Source organism: Somniosus microcephalus, chromosome 12 (genome assembly GCF_052327205.1).
Source record: "Somniosus microcephalus isolate GS21.2 chromosome 12, FLI_Smic_1.0, whole genome shotgun sequence".
Taxonomy (NCBI): domain Eukaryota; kingdom Metazoa; phylum Chordata; class Chondrichthyes; order Squaliformes; family Somniosidae; genus Somniosus; species Somniosus microcephalus.
In genome coordinates, this window is record NC_140998.1 from 168,971,026 (window position 1) to 168,987,820 (window position 16,795).

Genomic DNA, 16,795 nt, shown 5'->3' on the forward strand with positions numbered 1-16,795 from the left:
CCGACACTCTCTCGGGTCTATGATTTGACGGTGAAGGGATGGCCAGCACATGGCGACTCACTGTTGCCAGCATTCTCGCCAAGGAGAGAACAGCTGTCAGTGTGCCGGGGGACCTTGATGTGTGGATCCCGAGTGGTAATTCCACCCAAGTTGAGAGATAGAGTGCTCAATGAGCTTCATGAGGGTCATCTGGGAGGGGTAAAAATGAAGAGCCTAGCCAGGGCGTTTGTGTGGTGGCCAGGAATCGATAAAGAAATTGAGGATATGACCAAGAGATGCACAGGATGCCAGAAAGTCCAAAACGCTCCACCACAGGCCCCGTTCCACCCATGGGAGTGGCCCTCATCTCCATGGCAACGGGTACACATTGATTTTGCTGGTCCATTTATGGACTCAATGTTTTTAATCGCCGTGGATGCACATTCGAAATGGGCAGAGGTCATCAAAATGTCCTCCACCACCACGGAGAAAACTATTGCAGTCCTACGGACCATCTTCGCCAGGAATGGCTTGCCAGAACAGATTTGCTCTGACAATGGACCACAGTTTGCGTCCGAGGATTTCCGGAGGTTTTTGAGGAATAATGGGGTAAAACATTACACATCTGCCCCATATCATCCAGCCACAAATGGATTGGCTGAGAGGTTTGTTCAGACCTTTAAAAAAGCAATAAAGGTGATGTATAATGACAACATACCACTACAACACAAGGTGGATAATTTCTTGTTTGCTTACCGGAATGCGACACATGCAGTCACCAACCAAAATGTTCTTTAACCGAAGGTTAAGATATCGCCTGGATTTGCTCAAACCAAACATAAGACGAGATGTTGAGGATAAGCAATTCCAGCACATCAATGAGAAGCCAACCAGGAGCTTCAAGATAGGGCAACCAGTCTTGGCCCGCGACTACCGAACAGAAAAATGGCAGCCAGGAACGATATGCACACAGCAGGGACCACTAATGTACACAGTGGACATTGGAGAGAGCATCGTGAGACGCCATGCTGACCAGATTCTAGAGTCACAGGAACAAGTCAAACCCATACCACGAGCATGCGCACCTGGTGATGAACCCGAAGTACAGATTGCGTCTACCTCAGAATCAGTGGTATTGGAAGCTGACGAATCAACCAATGACAATGAGCCAGAATCGACTCTGCCGCAAGAACAGGATACACGAGTAAGGCGCTATCCAGACAGGATCATGAAGCCTCCTCAAAGACTGAATTTATAAATGATTACTTCAGTTGATGTATATAGTACAAAGAAAATTGTAATTGTAATTAGTTATTATTTAATTGTTAAATGAATGTTATGTACTGTTTATCTAAAAGGGGAGGAATTGTTGTGTATGTACCTTTAAGAGAGAACTGCTTTTATCCTGTAGTACCGGCAGTGACCACACCTGTATATAAAGCCGTAGCAGGCTTCTGTACTTTCAGTTCCAGCATACCCTCTGTTCAGTAAACACCTGTTATTACCGTTCTCCTGCAGTCCGTGTGTTATTGATACGCGGACACTACACCAGGGTATAGTGTGAGGGGCCCCAGGGTATAGTATGAGGGGCCCCAGGGTATAGTGTGAGGGGCCCCATGGTATAGTGTGAGACCCCAGGGTATAGTGTGACAGACCCCAGGGTATAGTGTGACAGACCCCAGGGTATATTGTGAGAGACCCCAGGGTATAGTGTGACAGACCCCAGGGTATAGTGTGACAGACCCCAGGGTATAGTGTGAGAGACCACAGGGTATAGTGTGAGAGACCCCAGGGTATAGTGTGAGAGACCAGGGTATAGTGTGAGAGACCCCAGGGTATAGTGTGAGACCCCAGGGTATAGTGTGAGACCCCAGGGTATAGTGTGAGAGACCAGGGTATAGTGTGAGAGACCCCAGGGTATAGTGTGAGAGACCCCAGGGTATAGTGTGAGAGACCCCAGGGTATAGTGTGAGACCCCAGGGTATAGTGTGACAGACCCCAGGGTATAGTGTGTGACCCCAGGGTATAGTGTGAGAGACCCCATGGTATAGTGTGTCAGACCCCAGGGTATAGTGTGAGACCCCAGGGTATAGTGTGAGACCCCAGGGAATAGTGTGAGACCCCAGGGTATAGTGTGTGACCCCAGGGTATAGTGTGAGAGACCCCATGGTATAGTGTGTCAGACCCCAGGGTATAGTGTGAGACCCCAGGGTATAGTGAGAGACCCCAGGGTATAGTGTGAGGGACCAGGGTATAGTGTGAGGGACCCCAGGGTATAGTGTGAGAGACCCCAGGGTATAGTGTGAGAGGCCCCAGGGTATAGTGTGACAGACCCCAGGGTATAGTGTGAGGGACCAGGGTATAGTGTGAGGGACCCCAGGGTATAGTGTGAGGGACCAGGGTATAGTGTGTGGGACCAGGGTATAGTGTGAGAGACCCCAGGGTATAGTGTGAGAGACATCAGGGCATAGTGTGAGGGACACCAGGGTATAGTGTGAGTGACCAGGGTATAGTGTGAGAGACCCCAGGGTATAGTGTGTGGGACCAGGGTATAGTGTGAGGGACCAGGGTATAGTGTGAGGGACCAAGGTATAGTGTGAGGGACCCCAGGGTACAGTGTGAGGGACCAGGGTATATTGTGTGAGACCCCAGGGTATAGTGTGAGAGAACCCAGGGTATAGTGTGAGACCCCAGGGTATAGTGTGAGAGACCCCAGGGTATAGTGTGTGAGACCCCAGGGTATAATGTGGGAGACCCCAGGGTATAGTGTGTGAGACCCCAGGGTATAGTGTGTGAGACCCCAGGGTATAATGTGGGAGACCCCAGGGTATAGTGTGTGAGACCCCAGGGTATAGTGTGAGAGACCCCAGGGTATAGTGTGTGACCCCAGGGTATAGTGTGTGAGGGACCCCAGGGTATAGTTTGAGAGACCCCAGGGTATAGTGTGTGACCCCAGGATATAGTGTGAGGGACCCCAGGGTATAGTGTGAGGGGCCCCAGGTATTATGTAGGGTGACGATATTTTCTAAACTGAATCCAGGAACACAGGGTGGGAACACAGCAAAGTAGTTAGGACGGAAAATATAGGTTGCACAGCCTATATTTTAACAGTTGTACATATACACGACAAATACAAAACAAATGTGCATATAATTACCGCGATGTGACCTCACACTATTGAAGCGCAGTCAGACACCGTTTATGAATAATACAGTAACACTCTTCAGGAACATCAGTTTTTCGTACCCACTGACTATGCGGCGTATTCAGAAAATCTCTTTCTTCACATCACTGCCCAAGTCAGTTATTTTCACAGATTTATTAATGATTGCTGTGTTATCTCCGCGTTTCAAGAAAACTGGCATGACCACTTTGTTGCTTCTGCTAGTGGAATACGCGTAGAGATTACCCGTCATCAACCAGCCCGCAGTCAACAACACTGTGGATATAATGAGCGTTATAATTTTAATGAGAATGAACAGAAATAACCTTCGTCACCTAGTGGCGCTTTATAAAACTACAAAAAAAGATTTTATAAAATTTGTATGTGTAGTAATACATACAGACAAGGGCGTGGAAGCAGGTCACCCTGGTACAAACAGATTAGTGGGGACGGGTATCATCCTGGCACAGTGAGGGAAAAGGGTCCTCCTGTCACAAACAGACTGGGGAAGAGGGTGGGGTCTCCCAGGCACAGAGACGGTTGCTGCTTGCCTATGGCAGTATTATAATAGAAATTGCGTGCAGCAGTTCCGTTATCCTCAGGCATAAAGACAGCCCCTTCTATAGACACGTACACACACAATCATGTTTAGCCTCAGACTGGCACTGTTCTCATAGGATTGAGTCAGGCTGAGCTACCAAGCCCTGTCTGTTGCGTTACTGAGGCAGACACTAAAACCTTTCTACTCCGTGCATTAGCGCAGCTTCAGTGTTCCCTGTCCCCAGGCTCCAGCTCACACAGACAACACCGCCATCACACCTCCCACACAAACACAGCCGCCCCATTGGCCAGCACTCACTCCCCACTCTGTCCTTTCATTGGTCCAAATCAAAACCAATTTTAGTCAAAGCCAAATTGTCGTCACAAACTGTGATTCCGCCCTTTCATTGGTGCGTCGCTGCTAGTGGGCAGAGAATCTGTCAATCAACAGCGGGCCTGTTGATTGGTCCGTCTCAGAGTCCCTGAGTGCGGGCGCGGATTTACGCATACTGCAATTAGGACAGATGGAGCTTATTCAAATAAAATGGTAGCTAGGGTATTCGGGGACGATTTTCGTGAACCGGGGACTCTTCCAGGGACATTGTTTGCCCAGGGACACAGTACCCCATCCGGAGACTGTCCCTGGAAAACAGGGACATATGGTCACACTAATCTAAGACAAAGATCGGCATCCCATCCACCACCTTAAACATTCACGCCCTCCACCACCGGCGTAGCGTGGCTGCAGTGTGTACCATCTACAAGATGCACTGCAGCAGCTCGCCAAGGCTTCTTCGGCAGCACCTCCCAAACCCGCAACCTCTTCCACCTAGAAGGACAAGGGCAGCAGGCGCATGGGGAACACCACCACCTCCAAGTCACACACCATCCTGACTTGGAAGTATATTGGCTGTTCCGTCATCATCACCGGGTCAAAATCCTGGAACTCCCTCCCTAACAGCACTGTGGGAGTACCTTCACCATATAGACTGCAGCGGTTCAAGAAGGCGGCTCACCACCACCTTCTCAAGGGCAATTAGGGATGGGCAATAAATGCTGGGCCTTGCCAGCGACGCCCAGATCCGGAGAATGAATAAAGAAGCACCGGCCACATGTTGCACCATGAACTGGGGGAGAGTCACCATACACTGAGGGGGTTATGGTGTGGAGATGCCGGTGTTGGACTGGGGAGGACAAATGTAAGAAGTCACACACCAGGTTATAGTCCAACAGTTTTATTTAAAATCACAAGCTTTCGGAGCCTGACGAAGGAGCAGCGCTCCGAAAGCTTGTGATTTCAAATAAAACTGTTGGACTATATCCTGGTGTTGTGTGACTTCTCGCATTTGAGGGGGTTAGGGGGTCATTCGGCCCGACTGCCTGCCTCTCTTCCGCGGCCATGTTCGTGCCCGGGTGGCCCTGGAGATGGAGCACGCGGTGTCCGCCGGCACGCTCGAGGCCTTCCGCGACCGGTGGGCACCGCGGGGACTGGAGTGCATCATCACCCCGGCCAACACAATTTTAATTTAATTTGTTAAGGTTCTTTTAAAGTTTTATTAATTTACAGACAATTTGTTTGATCACCCCAACAAAAGAGTACACTGGGGGAGGTTGGTGCTGGGGACATGACTGTCAGGCTGTGATTGGTTGTTCGAGCCCTGGGTGGAGCTTCTGTGGCCCGAGATGTGATTGGTTGTTCGTTGCTTGGCTGGGCCTGCAGTGTCCTGGGCTGTGATTGGTCGTTCGGTAAGTAGGTGGTGTTCCTGAATCCCATGCTGTGATTGGCTGTTTGGATATTGGGCGGGGCTTCTGCTAATTGAGCTGGTCAGTGGGCGGTGTTGCCGTGTCTCGGGCGATGATTGGCTGTTCGGTCAGTGGGCGGTGTTGCCGTGTCTCGGGCGGTGATTGGCTGTTCGGGCAGTGGGCGGTGTTGCCGTGTCTCGGGCGGTGATTGGCTGTTCGGTCAGTGGGCGGAGTTGCCGCTGCCGGACAGTGATTGGCTGTTCGGTCAGTGGGCGGAGTTGCCGCTGCCGGACAGTGATTGGCTGTTTGGACATTGGGCGGGGGGGGTTCTGCCAATTGAGCTGTGATAGGTTGTTCGGTCAGTGGGCGGAGTTGCCGATGTCGGGCGGTGATTGGCTGCTCGGTAAGTGGGCGGAGTTGCCAATGCCGGGCGGTGATTGGCTGCTGGTCCGTGGCCTGGGTTGCCGGCTGTTTCCGGTTGCTGGGCCCCGCCGCCATGAGCTCGATCCTGGATGAATACGAGGATTCGCAGGCCCGGGCCCGATCCCGGCCCGCCGGCCTCCCGTACCAGCAGCTCCGCCCCGGCGGCACAGGCATCGGGCAGTCAGGTACCGGAGCGGCCGGGGGGCGCATGGCCGCGGCGTGGGGCGACTCCGGGGAGGCGCCCGCCTGACCTGGTGCCAGTCGGCTGGAGTCGGGCTGGGGCTGGGGCTGGAGTCTGGTTGGGGGGAGAAGGCACCATTCCCCTCTCTCTGTCAGGCGGTCCGTGACACGGATCACAGGCAGTGGCCGTCGCCCAAACTGTAGGCCACGCAACGTCCCTTGTCCGGCTCCATTGTTCGCTGATATTGTTAACGGTTTTTTCTCCAAATCTATCGCCATCACCCCTTTCCTCAAAAAAAACAAACCTTGATCCCTCCGTCCTTGCAAACTACCCATCTCCAACCTCCCTTTCCTCTCCAAAGTCCTTGGACGTGTTGTCGCCTCCCAAATCCGTGCCCATCTTTACCAGAACTCCATGTTTGAATCCCTCCAATCCGGTTTCCGCCCTTGCCACAGTATCGAAACGGCTCTCATCAAAATCACAAATGACATCCAATGTGACTGTGACAAAGGTAAACTATCCCTCCTCATCCTTCTCAACCTGTCTGCAGCCTTTGACACTGTTGACCACTCCATCCTCCTCGAACATCTCTCCACTGTTGTCCAGCTGGGTGGGACTGCACTCGCCTGGTTCCATTCTTATCTATCTAATCGTAGCCAGAGAATCACCTGCAACGGCTTCTCTTCCCAGTTCTGTATTGTTACCTCTGGTGTCCCCCAAGGATTGATCCTTGGCCCCCCTCCTATTTCTCATCTACATGCTGCCCCTTGGCGACATCATCCGAAAACACAGCGTCAGTTTCCACATGTACGCTGACGACACCCACCTCTACCTCACTACCTCTTCTCTCCCCCCCTCCACGGTGTCTAAATTGTCAGACTGCTTGGCCAACATCCAGTACTGGATAACAGAATTTTTTTCCAATTAAATATTGAGAAGACCGAAGCCATTATCTTTGGTCCTCACCACAAACTCCGCTGAACCAGACTCTTCGCAACCATTGACTCTGAAATGAGCTTCTGACCACATATCCGTGGCATAACCAAGACCGCCTATTTCCACCTCCGTAACACCGCCTGTCTCCGCCCCTGCCTCCGCTCATCTGCTGCTGAAACCCTCATCCATGCCTTTGTTACCCCTAGACTTAATTATGCTAATGCACTCCTGGCTGGCCTCCCACATTCTACCCTACGTAAACTTGAGATCATCTAAAACTCGGCTGCCCGTGTCCTAACTCGCACCAAGTCCCGTTCACCCATCACCCCTGTGCTTGCTGACCTGCATTGGCTCCCGGTTAAGCAACACCTTGATTTTAAAATTCTCATCCTTGTTTTCAGATCCCTCCATGGCCTCGCTTCTCCGTATCTCCGTAATCTCCTCCAGCCCCACAACCCCCCCGAGATATCTGCACTCCTCTAATTCTGCCCTCTTGAGCGTCCTTGATTTAACCATTCAACCATTGGTGGCCGTGCCTTCAGCTGCCAAGGCCCTAAGCTCTGTAATTCCCTGCCTAAACCTCTCCGCCTCGCTACCTCTCTTTCCTCCTTTAAGATGCTCCTTGAAACTTACCTCTTTGACCAAGCTTTTGGTCATCTGCCCTAATTTCTCCTTATGTGGCTCAGCATCAAATTTTGTTTTATAAAACTCCTGTGAAGCACCTTGGGACGTTTTACTATGTTAAAGGTGCTGTATAAATACAAGTTGCTGCTGTTGTCGGCAGGGAGCAGTGTCCCAGTTGGCCCACTGTGCTCCTGCTCACTCGCCCTGTGACACCATCCTTCAGGCGAAGGATTGTAACTTTAATCTCTGGTTGTTGCAGGTTATGTCAGTGCTCGTCTCGAAGAGGAGAAGCCAATATTTTCCAAACAGAGAATTGATTTCAGCCCTCCTGACGCCATCAGCCACCTCGTGGTGTGTAACAACCAGCTGTGTATGAGCATGGGCAAGGACACTCTGCTCAGGTAAAGGTTCGTTCCCCTCTCTCGCCTCCCTCCCCCGGCGCCCGCCCACCGGCCTCTCTGTCTTCCCTACCATCCCCCTTTCCTTCCCCTTCCTCCCCGCCACCCCCCCTCCTTCCTTTCCCCGGTGACTGCTCCCCGCCCTGCCCCCGGCACCCCCCTTTCCTATTGCTGATAACTCGGAGATTTTTTTTCTTTCCCCTACTCCTGCAGGATTGACCTCGGAAAACCAGACCAGCCGAACCAGATTGAAGTGGGACGCAAAGATGATGCCAGGATCCACAAACTGTTCCTGGACCCCTCTGGTAGGGAGCCTGTGGTTTCTATGCTTTGTTGTGGAGTAATCTCCTCGCTGACCTACATTGGCTCCTGGTTAAGCAACGTCAACGTCGATTTTGAAATTCTCATCCTCATGTTCAGATTCTTCCACGGCCTCGCCCCCTCCCTATCTCTGTAACCTCCTCCAGCCTACAACCCTCCAAGATACCTGCGCTCCTCTAATTTTGCCCTCTTGAACATCCCTGATTTTAATCGCTCCACCATTGGTGTCTGTGCCTTCAGCTGCCAAGGCCCTAAGTTCTGGAATTCCCTCCACCTCTCTGCTCCTTAACCTACCTCTTTGACCAAGCTTTTGGTCACCAGTCCTAACATCTCATCCTTTGGTTTTTGTCAGATTGCACCCCCGTGAAGGGCCTTGGGACATTTTACTACATTAAAGGCATTGTATAAATGTAAGAGGTTGTGAAAATTGCAGCTTGTCCATACTAAGTGAGAAGCCTCTGCATAGCAGCCTCAACTCTCCCTGATATCTGCCCAGTGAGGGAACACAGACTTGTGTCAGTCAAGTCTAGTATTCAATGTCATGTCTCTCTGAAGTGAGACGCTGGTGTTTTTCCATTTCTCCTCTCCTTGTAGACCCACACTCTTGCTGGGGTGAAGTCCTAGTGTCTGCTCTCTGGTACCACACCTCAGTCACATCGTGTGAGCCCAGTCGCAGTGTGTGGGCAGGGTTTTAGACCTGGAGGGCATTACAGCTGAGTAGGGATATGTCCTCATTTGCACTTGGCAGGTCACTGGATAGCTCCATGGAGCAAGAACCATGGCGGATTCTCCTTTCTCCCCAGGGGGACCAGAAATAAATAGTCGTGTCCGAACTGCCAGTCCAGACCTCTCCACCTCCGTCCGTTTTATATAACTTGTATTCCCTCCCAGCAGCTGTAACAGATTTCCGCTCAAGCAAGCTTTACCTCTTGCAATCCAGGATGGCGTGCAATGCCCCTGGCTTAACCGCTACCCTGTTTTACCCTGTGAACTTATCTCTAATCTCCTGCAGCCCTATATTCCCCCTAGACTTCTTCGCTTTGCCTATTTTGGCCTTTTGAACATCCCCGATTTTAAATGCTCCACTATTGGCAGCCGTGCCTTCAGCTGCCTAGGTCCTAAGCTCTGGAATTCCCTCCTTAAATCTCTCCACCTCTCTCTCCTCCTTTAAGACGCTCCTTAAAACCTACCTCTTCGACCAAGCTTTTGGTCATCTGCCCATACATCTTGTATGGCTCAGTGTTGAACTGACTCTAATGTGTTTGCTCCTGTTGTAGGGTCCCATCTCCTGATCAGCCTTACCTCCAGCGAGTGTCTTTACCTCAACAGGAATTCGCAGAAAGTGAGGAGCCTCTCGCGCTGGAAAGGGCATTTGATCGAGAGTGTGGGCTGGAACAAACACCTGGGGAGTGAGACCAGCACCGGCCCCATCCTGGTGGGGACCAGCCAGGGACAGATGCACGAGGCAGAGGTTGTGGTGTCGGAGGAACGTCTCTTCAACTCCAGCCCCGACCCGTACTTCAAGTACGTGTACAGCCTGGAGGAGGACGGATCCCCGGCTCCTGTCTGCTGCCTGGAGATTGAGCGGAGCATCGACGGGAGGTTCTTTGTCATCGCCACCACCCGGAAGCGGTTGTATCAGTTTGTCGGCAGGGCCCCGGAGGGCGGCGAACAGCAGATATTCCAGCCCATCTTCAGCCAGTACGCCGACACCTTGCCCAGCTTCCAGGAGTTCCCGGCCAGCCTGGGCTACAGCGAGATCTCCTTCTACACCTCGAAGCTACGGTCCAGCCCCCGCTCCTTCGCTTGGATGATGGGCAACGGAGTGCTGTACGGCACCCTGGACTACACCCGGCCCGATTCCCTCCTGAGTGACGTGCAGGTCTGGGAGTACTCGGCCGACATTGACCCCCAGCTCGAGCCACCCCGCTCCATTGTCCTCACCCAGTTCCACTTCCTGCTGCTGCTGTCCGATAGGGTGAAGGCCATTTGCACGCTAAATGGGCAGTTGGTCTTCGAGGACGCGTTCCCCGACAAATTTGGCCGCCTCCTCCGGATGGTCAAGGATTCGGTGGCCGGGCTGATATGGATCTACACGGAGAAGGCGGTGTTCCGGTATCACATTCAGAAGGAGTCGCGGGATGTTTGGCAGATGTACATGAACATGGGGAGGTTCGACCTGGCTAAGGAGTACTGCAAAGATCGGCCCGAGTGTCTGGACATCGTCCTCGCCAAAGAGGCCGATCACTGCTTTCAAAACAAGAAGTACGTGGAAAGCGCCAAGTACTACGCCCTGACTCAGAAGTACTTTGAGGAGATCGCCCTGAAGTTCATCGAAGCCAAGCAAGAGGAGGCCCTGAAGGAATTTCTTCTGAAGAAGCTGAAGAACCTGAAGCTGGAGGACAAAACTCAGCTGACCTTGTTGGCAACTTGGCTCACTGAAATCTACCTGAACAGGTTGGGCACGCTCGAAGGGGACGAGGGCAAGCGGAACCAGTTTGATGCAACCAGGGAGGAGTTCCGGAAATTTCTGAGTGGCTCCAAGATTAAGGAGTGCCTGCTCAACAATCGCTCGACCATCTATGACCTCTTGGCCAGCCATGGCAACGTGGAGGACATGGTCTTCTTCTCTGTGATCATGCAGGACTATGAGCGGGTCATGGCCCACCACTGCCAGCACGATGACTACAGCGCAGCGCTGGAGGTCATGTCCAAGTACCACGACCCGGCTCTGTTCTACAAGTTTTCCCCCGTCCTCATGCAGCACATTCCCAAGCTGGTGGTGGACGCCTGGATTGACATGAGGAAGCGGCTGGATCCCAAAAACCTCATCCCAGCGCTGGTCAACTACAGCCAGATTGGGAGCTCGGAGCAGATCGGCGAAGCCATTCGCTACCTGGAGTTCTGTGTGCACCAGATGGAGGTCACCGACCAGGCAATTCACAACTACCTGCTGTCGCTGTACGCCAAGTACAAGCCCAAGGCCCTGCTCTGGTACCTGGAACAAGCTGGATCCAACGCTAACCACATTCACTATGACCTAAAGTATGCACTGCGTCTGTGTGCAGAGAATGGCCACCATCGGGCCTGTGTGCACATATATAAGACAATGGAACTGTATGAAGAGGCGGTGGACCTTGCACTCCAGGTATGTCGGGCTTTATGTTGCTCTCTTCCTTTTTGCAGGGGTCACTGGAATGTGATTGGGAGCGAGTGTCCTCAGCTCATCCTTTAAAGAAAGGACTTGCTTTTATACAACGCCTTTCATGACCTCAGGATGTTCCAATGAATGAGTTGGAAGTGCAGTCACTGTTGTAGGGAAACACGACAGCCAATTTATAAACAGCAAGGTACCACAAACAGCAATGTGATAATGACCAGATCATCTGTTTTTAGTGATATTGGTTGAGGAATAAATATTGGTCAGGACACCAGGAGAACCCCGTGTTGCACTGGAGTGTCAGCCCGGATTTTGTGCTCAAGTCTTGAGTGGGACTTGAACCCACAATCTTCTGACTCCGAGGTGAGAGTGCGACCCACTGAGCCACGGCTGACTTCTCTTCGCTGATACCAGTTGTGTTCAGCTGCTTTCCCCGAGTGAGACCAGCTAATTCAACATGAACCTGGGCTGGGAGCTTTGTGACCTGTGTGGCTCGGTGCTACACTGGACATTGCATTCGCACAATGCATGTTCACAGCTCTGAGTGCTGGCGGAGTTGTCACTGGGCTTTTGATAAAGTGTAATGCGTCCTGCTGGGCCCTTTGATATACTTCTATCTTTATTTTGCTTTCTTTGCTCCCATTAAATTATTCCACTGCCTGTGTACGTCTGCATCTCTCTCCAGTTTATCATGGAGCAGTTTCTTCATTGCTGAGGAGTCTGGGCAAACTCCACCCCTATTAGCATGAAACTGACCATCAACCTGTTGTACGAGGGAGAGTGACAGATGATGGTATTTCCCACCACATTAAACGTGCTTTGACATTCCGTAGGGTTGTGGGTCCAGCATGCCTAAGTGAGCCTTGTGACAACGCTGTTGCAAATATTGGTGCCACGTACCAGCTATCCGGGGCAAGCTGTACATCAAACAGATTTGCCAGAAGCTTCCATTAGTTGTGTTCTTTTTGCTACCCTCAAGACCACCCTCATCTGTACTAATTCTTTCCAATATTTTTTCATGCCCCATTAAATCTCTGTTTTAAGCTTCTTTAAATTATGGCAGTTTCAGACCAATGACAGTTTTTACAAACTGGCAATTTCCCTACACAAAGATGAAACTAACTCTGAACATGGGCTCAACTTTTCCAGCTTAGCCTTTCAACGCTAAACTGGTCCAGACTTCTAAAAATGCTGCCGATTTCTTGCTGCTGCAAAAAAACACACCACTCTGGGCGGGGGAATGCTACCCCTCTCTGAACTGCTTCCCCGCAAGCCTGAGAGACTCGGGCTCGATGCACTAAGCTGTAAATCACGTTACTATCCTATGGTGAGAGCCTACCCTGTGGTGTAGGAAGCAGAAGGATCCCATCTGTCTGCTTAGCTAAGACCCTGGCTGTGTATGTGGAATGGAACATCTGGATCTTCAGCACCATCTTCTCTCAATGGCCTGAAATGGTTGAGATTGTATATAATCCTTTTGAATAAGCAATTATTGCTTCAAACCACTATTGTAACCTGCCTGGTTCGTGGCTGCTAGCTTACTCTGAGTGAAAAGACAACATTAGAATTATAGAAATATAAGTTTTAAAAGATTCAGCTCAGGCCACCCAGGCAAAATCCAATTTGCCACATTATCTTTGAGGATTAAGGACTATTTCCAGAGACTATTACAGTTAGTCTCTCATCCCAACTCTCTTCGCAGTATCAAGGGCAGATCTACATCCTCTGTGTTCTGAAACTTGCACCTTTGAGTCCCAAAATAATTTGTACCAGAGATTGTATGGGCTTTCTGCTCTAATACTGTTCACTGCATTGTTCGGGCTAAAACCAGTCAGTTTGTTTACAAGATATATAATTGCACAGAAGCAAAATGTATGCACAATAACCAACAGTAAAGTGCTTGACTGACACAATACTTTAAACTGCCCAAACTCTTAACTTCTTCAAAAGCTTTTGACCACCTGTTTGATCATAACATGGGTGTGCTTCTGCCCAGAGTCCCGTCTCACTGCCATGCATTAGAAGCGGCTGAAGCAAGGGGACCGCAGGATGGGGGAAGCCTGGAACACTTGTACTCCTCCACACGGGGTTTTACCACCCAGATCAAAACATTCCTTTTATACTTCGAAACAGCGCCAAATTTTTCTCCCACCCAGTTGGCTGGACTGTGAACTTTCGCAGTCTAGAGGGTTGTTCAGGCCAGGTCTGAAACACAATCTATTGGAATTGTCTTCAGGCTTGCATTTAACGTCGAAGCCAGGAGAGAATTTCTGATTTAATTAACATGTCGTTGCTTCCCTCTGGTAAACTTAACTGTATTTTTTGGCCCAGTCACTAAGATTAAAAACTTTATATAAAAAAATAGTCGTGAAGTTGACTGTTGAACCGAATATCATGGACTAAACAATATCAAAAAGATAATGCTCCTATACCTGAGGAAGGATATACTGGCCTTGGAAGGGGGTGCAGCGCAGATTCACCAGAATGATACCAGGGCTAAAATGATTAAATTATGAGGACAGGTTGTATAGGCTAGGCTTGTATTCCCTTGAATATAGATTTAGGGGTGATCTAATTGAGGTGTTGAAGGTGATTAAAGGATTTGATAGAGTAGATAGAGAGAAACTTTTTCCTCTGGTGGGAGAGTCCAGAATAAGGGGGAACTGCCTTAAAATTAGAGCCAAGACCGTTCAAGCACATCTTCACACAAAGGGCAGTGGAAATCTGCAACACTCTTTCCCCCAAAATGCTGTGGGTCAATTGAAAATGTCAAAACTGAGATCGATAGATTTTTGTTAGGCAAGGGTATTAAGGGTTACGGAACCAAGGCGTGTAGATGGGAGTTAAGATACATATCAGCCATGATCTAATAGAATGGCGGAACAGGCTCGAAGGGCTGAATGGCCTGCTCCTGTACCAATGCTTCTAATGTGGAAATGTTGTGAAGCAGGTTGGAGTGCCACTTCTGTCACACACGGCTTTCCTTCACTAGGTTAATTGGATGGGATAGAGTCCATTATTGGGTAAACTGTAGATAGGGTGTGGTTTGAAGAGTTGAATAACTGTTGGCCATTCTGTGCTTTGATGTTCTGCCTCTGTTCTCCTTATTGATGGATATGTTTTTTTTTAAAAAAAAAAGATGGATGTGGATCTTGCTAAGTCGTGTGCGGACATGCCAGAGGAAGATGAGGAGCTTCGTAAGAAGCTGTGGTTGAAGATTGCCCGTCATGTGGTCCAGGAGGAGAAGGATGTGAAGAAGGCCATGGTGTGCCTCTCCAGCTGCAACCTGCTGAAGATCGAAGACATTCTGCCGTTCTTCCCCGACTTTGTGACCATCGACCATTTCAAAGAGGCCATCTGCAGCTCCCTCCAGGAGTACAACAAGCACATCGACGAGCTCAAGCAAGAGATGGAGGAGGCGACTGAGAGTGCCAAACGAATCCGAGAAGACATCCAGGAAATGAGGAACAAGTACGGTGTGGTGGAGTCGCAGGAGAAGTGCGCTGCGTGCGACTTCCCGCTACTGAATCGACCCTTCTACCTGTTCCTGTGTGGTCACATGTTCCACTCTGACTGCCTGCTGCAGGAGGTGATTCCGCACCTTTCCCCCTATAAGCAGACCAGGCTGGAGGAGCTGCAGAGGAAGCTGGGGGCTGCCAGCCAGGCTAAATCCCGACAGCGCTCCAAGGAAGGAGAGGGCAGTGACAAGGAACAGCAGTCCCGCGATCAGATCAAAGCCGACATTGATGATCTTGTGGCAGCCGAGTGCATCTATTGCGGAGAACTGACGATTAAATCAATAGACAAACCCTTTATCGAGCCACAGAAATGTGAGGAGGAGAACAACAGCTGGTTGTAAGTGTGTTCCCGTGGTACTCCAATGTTCACCTCTCTCAGGCTGTTACATACTGAATCAGTGCCTCTGATTCCAGGAGTGTAGCGTGTTCTGCATTGCGATTGTAACTGATGCTTCTACAGCTTGTTGTGTAGCTACCTCTGGTAGCAAATAAAGTGTTAACATATTGTACAGTTAAAGGCGTATCTAGTCTAAGTCATTCTCTGCACTATCTGGAGTTACAGATCCAGGCACTGTGTATAATCTGAAAACATACAGGTGCAGTGGTGTAATGTTACTGGACTAATAATCCAGAGGCCGTGAGTTCAAATCCCACCATGGCAGTTCGAAAATTTGAATTCAGTTTATAAAATCGGGAATTATAAAGCTGGTATCCGTAAATGTGACTATGAAGCTGTCGGGTTGTCATAAAGACCCAACTGGTTCACTGATGTCCTTTAGGGAAGGAAACCTACTGTCCTTACCCAGTCTGGCCTATATGTGACTCCAGACCCACGGCAATGTGGTTGACTCCTAACTGCCCTCTGAAATGGCCTAACACTCAGTTGTACCAAACCATTACAACAAGTAATAACACTGGACGGACCGAGTTTTTTTGATGAGGTAACAGAGAGGGTTGATGAGGGCAATGCGGTAGATGTGGTGTACATGGACTTCCAAAAGACGTTTGATAAAGTGCCACATATTGGGCTTGCCAGCAAAGTTGAAGGCCATGGAATAAAAGAGACAGTGGCAGCATGGATACGAAATTGGCTAAGTGACAGGAAACAGAGAGTTGTGGTGAGCGGTTGTTTTTCAGACTAGAGGAAGGTGGACAGTGGTGTTCTCCAGGGGTCGGTACTAGGACCACTGCTTGATCTATATTAATGACTTGGACTTGGGAATACAGGGTGATGCACTATCAATTGCTACAAAAGACTGGAGATTGAGTAAGTAATAAACAGGCTTTTATTACCAAAGAACAGAGCATGCCTCTTGTGGTTGCCTGGTATCCAAAAGGGCCGGAGGCTTCTGAGCAGCGACCTTTATACCCAGCCATGAGGGTGGAGCCAGGGGCGGAGTCAGCTGAGGCATGCACAGACAAGTACAACAATATGCAAGAGTGAACAACAGTACTAACAGTGAACAACAATACTAACAACAGTGGTTTACCACATTCACCCCTTGTTTAGAATTGAGTCCGGCGGGGTGAAGTGCACTAAAAATTCGTGTACTGAAGTCTATCAGGAGGCCTTGTAAGCCGTCCTGAGCGTCGCAGCAGCGGCGGTGATGGTGCAGCATCCAACGGTGAACCCGGTGTCTCGTTCAGAGGAGGTGTAGCAGGTGGCGGACCCTGGGGCTGCTGCATGCCGTCTACAGGGGTCAGAGCATGGGTAATGGGAGGTAGCGATGGTGGTCTCTCAGAGGCACCCGAAGGTGCGAGGTCTCGTGCGGGGACTGTGTCCTGGGGGTAGGCAGGAGTAGCGGTGGG

At 50.3% G+C, this 16,795-nt stretch overlaps 1 protein-coding gene across 3 annotated transcripts; it reads left to right on the forward strand.

The window, feature by feature from the left end:
• The first annotated feature begins 5,807 nt into the window (after positions 1-5,807).
• Positions 5,808-15,503, forward strand: vps18 (VPS18 core subunit of CORVET and HOPS complexes). 3 transcript variants are annotated; one of them, XM_086003818.1, is made up of 5 exons: positions 5,808-5,828; positions 7,849-7,990; positions 8,201-8,292; positions 9,586-11,456; positions 14,608-15,503. In XM_086003818.1, exons 2-5 carry the CDS (start codon positions 7,962-7,964, stop codon positions 15,325-15,327), a joined length of 2,712 nt encoding a protein of 903 aa, XP_085859944.1. In that variant the 5' UTR covers positions 5,808-5,828; positions 7,849-7,961; the 3' UTR covers positions 15,328-15,503. The 3 variants fall into 3 exon arrangements, with proteins under 3 accessions (XP_085859944.1, XP_085859942.1, XP_085859943.1); XM_086003816.1 differs by lacking the exon at positions 5,808-5,828 and adding an exon at positions 5,854-6,033; XM_086003817.1 differs by lacking the exon at positions 5,808-5,828 and adding an exon at positions 6,139-6,540.
• The last annotated feature ends 1,292 nt before the right edge of the window (positions 15,504-16,795 follow it).

What these genes read in the sequence shown, in the direction of transcription:
- vps18 (XM_086003816.1), top strand. Translation starts at nt 5,922, where the DNA reads ATGAGCTCGATCCTGGATGAATACGAGGATTCGCAGGCCCGGGCCCGA. An exon ending in GGCAAGGACACTCTGCTCAG is followed by an intron (nt 7,991 to 8,200) that starts GTAAAGGTTCGT and finishes CTACTCCTGCAG; the next exon opens with GATTGACCTCGGAAAACCAG. An exon ending in CGGTGGACCTTGCACTCCAG is followed by an intron (nt 11,457 to 14,607) that starts GTATGTCGGGCT and finishes TAAAAAAAAAAG; the next exon opens with ATGGATGTGGATCTTGCTAA.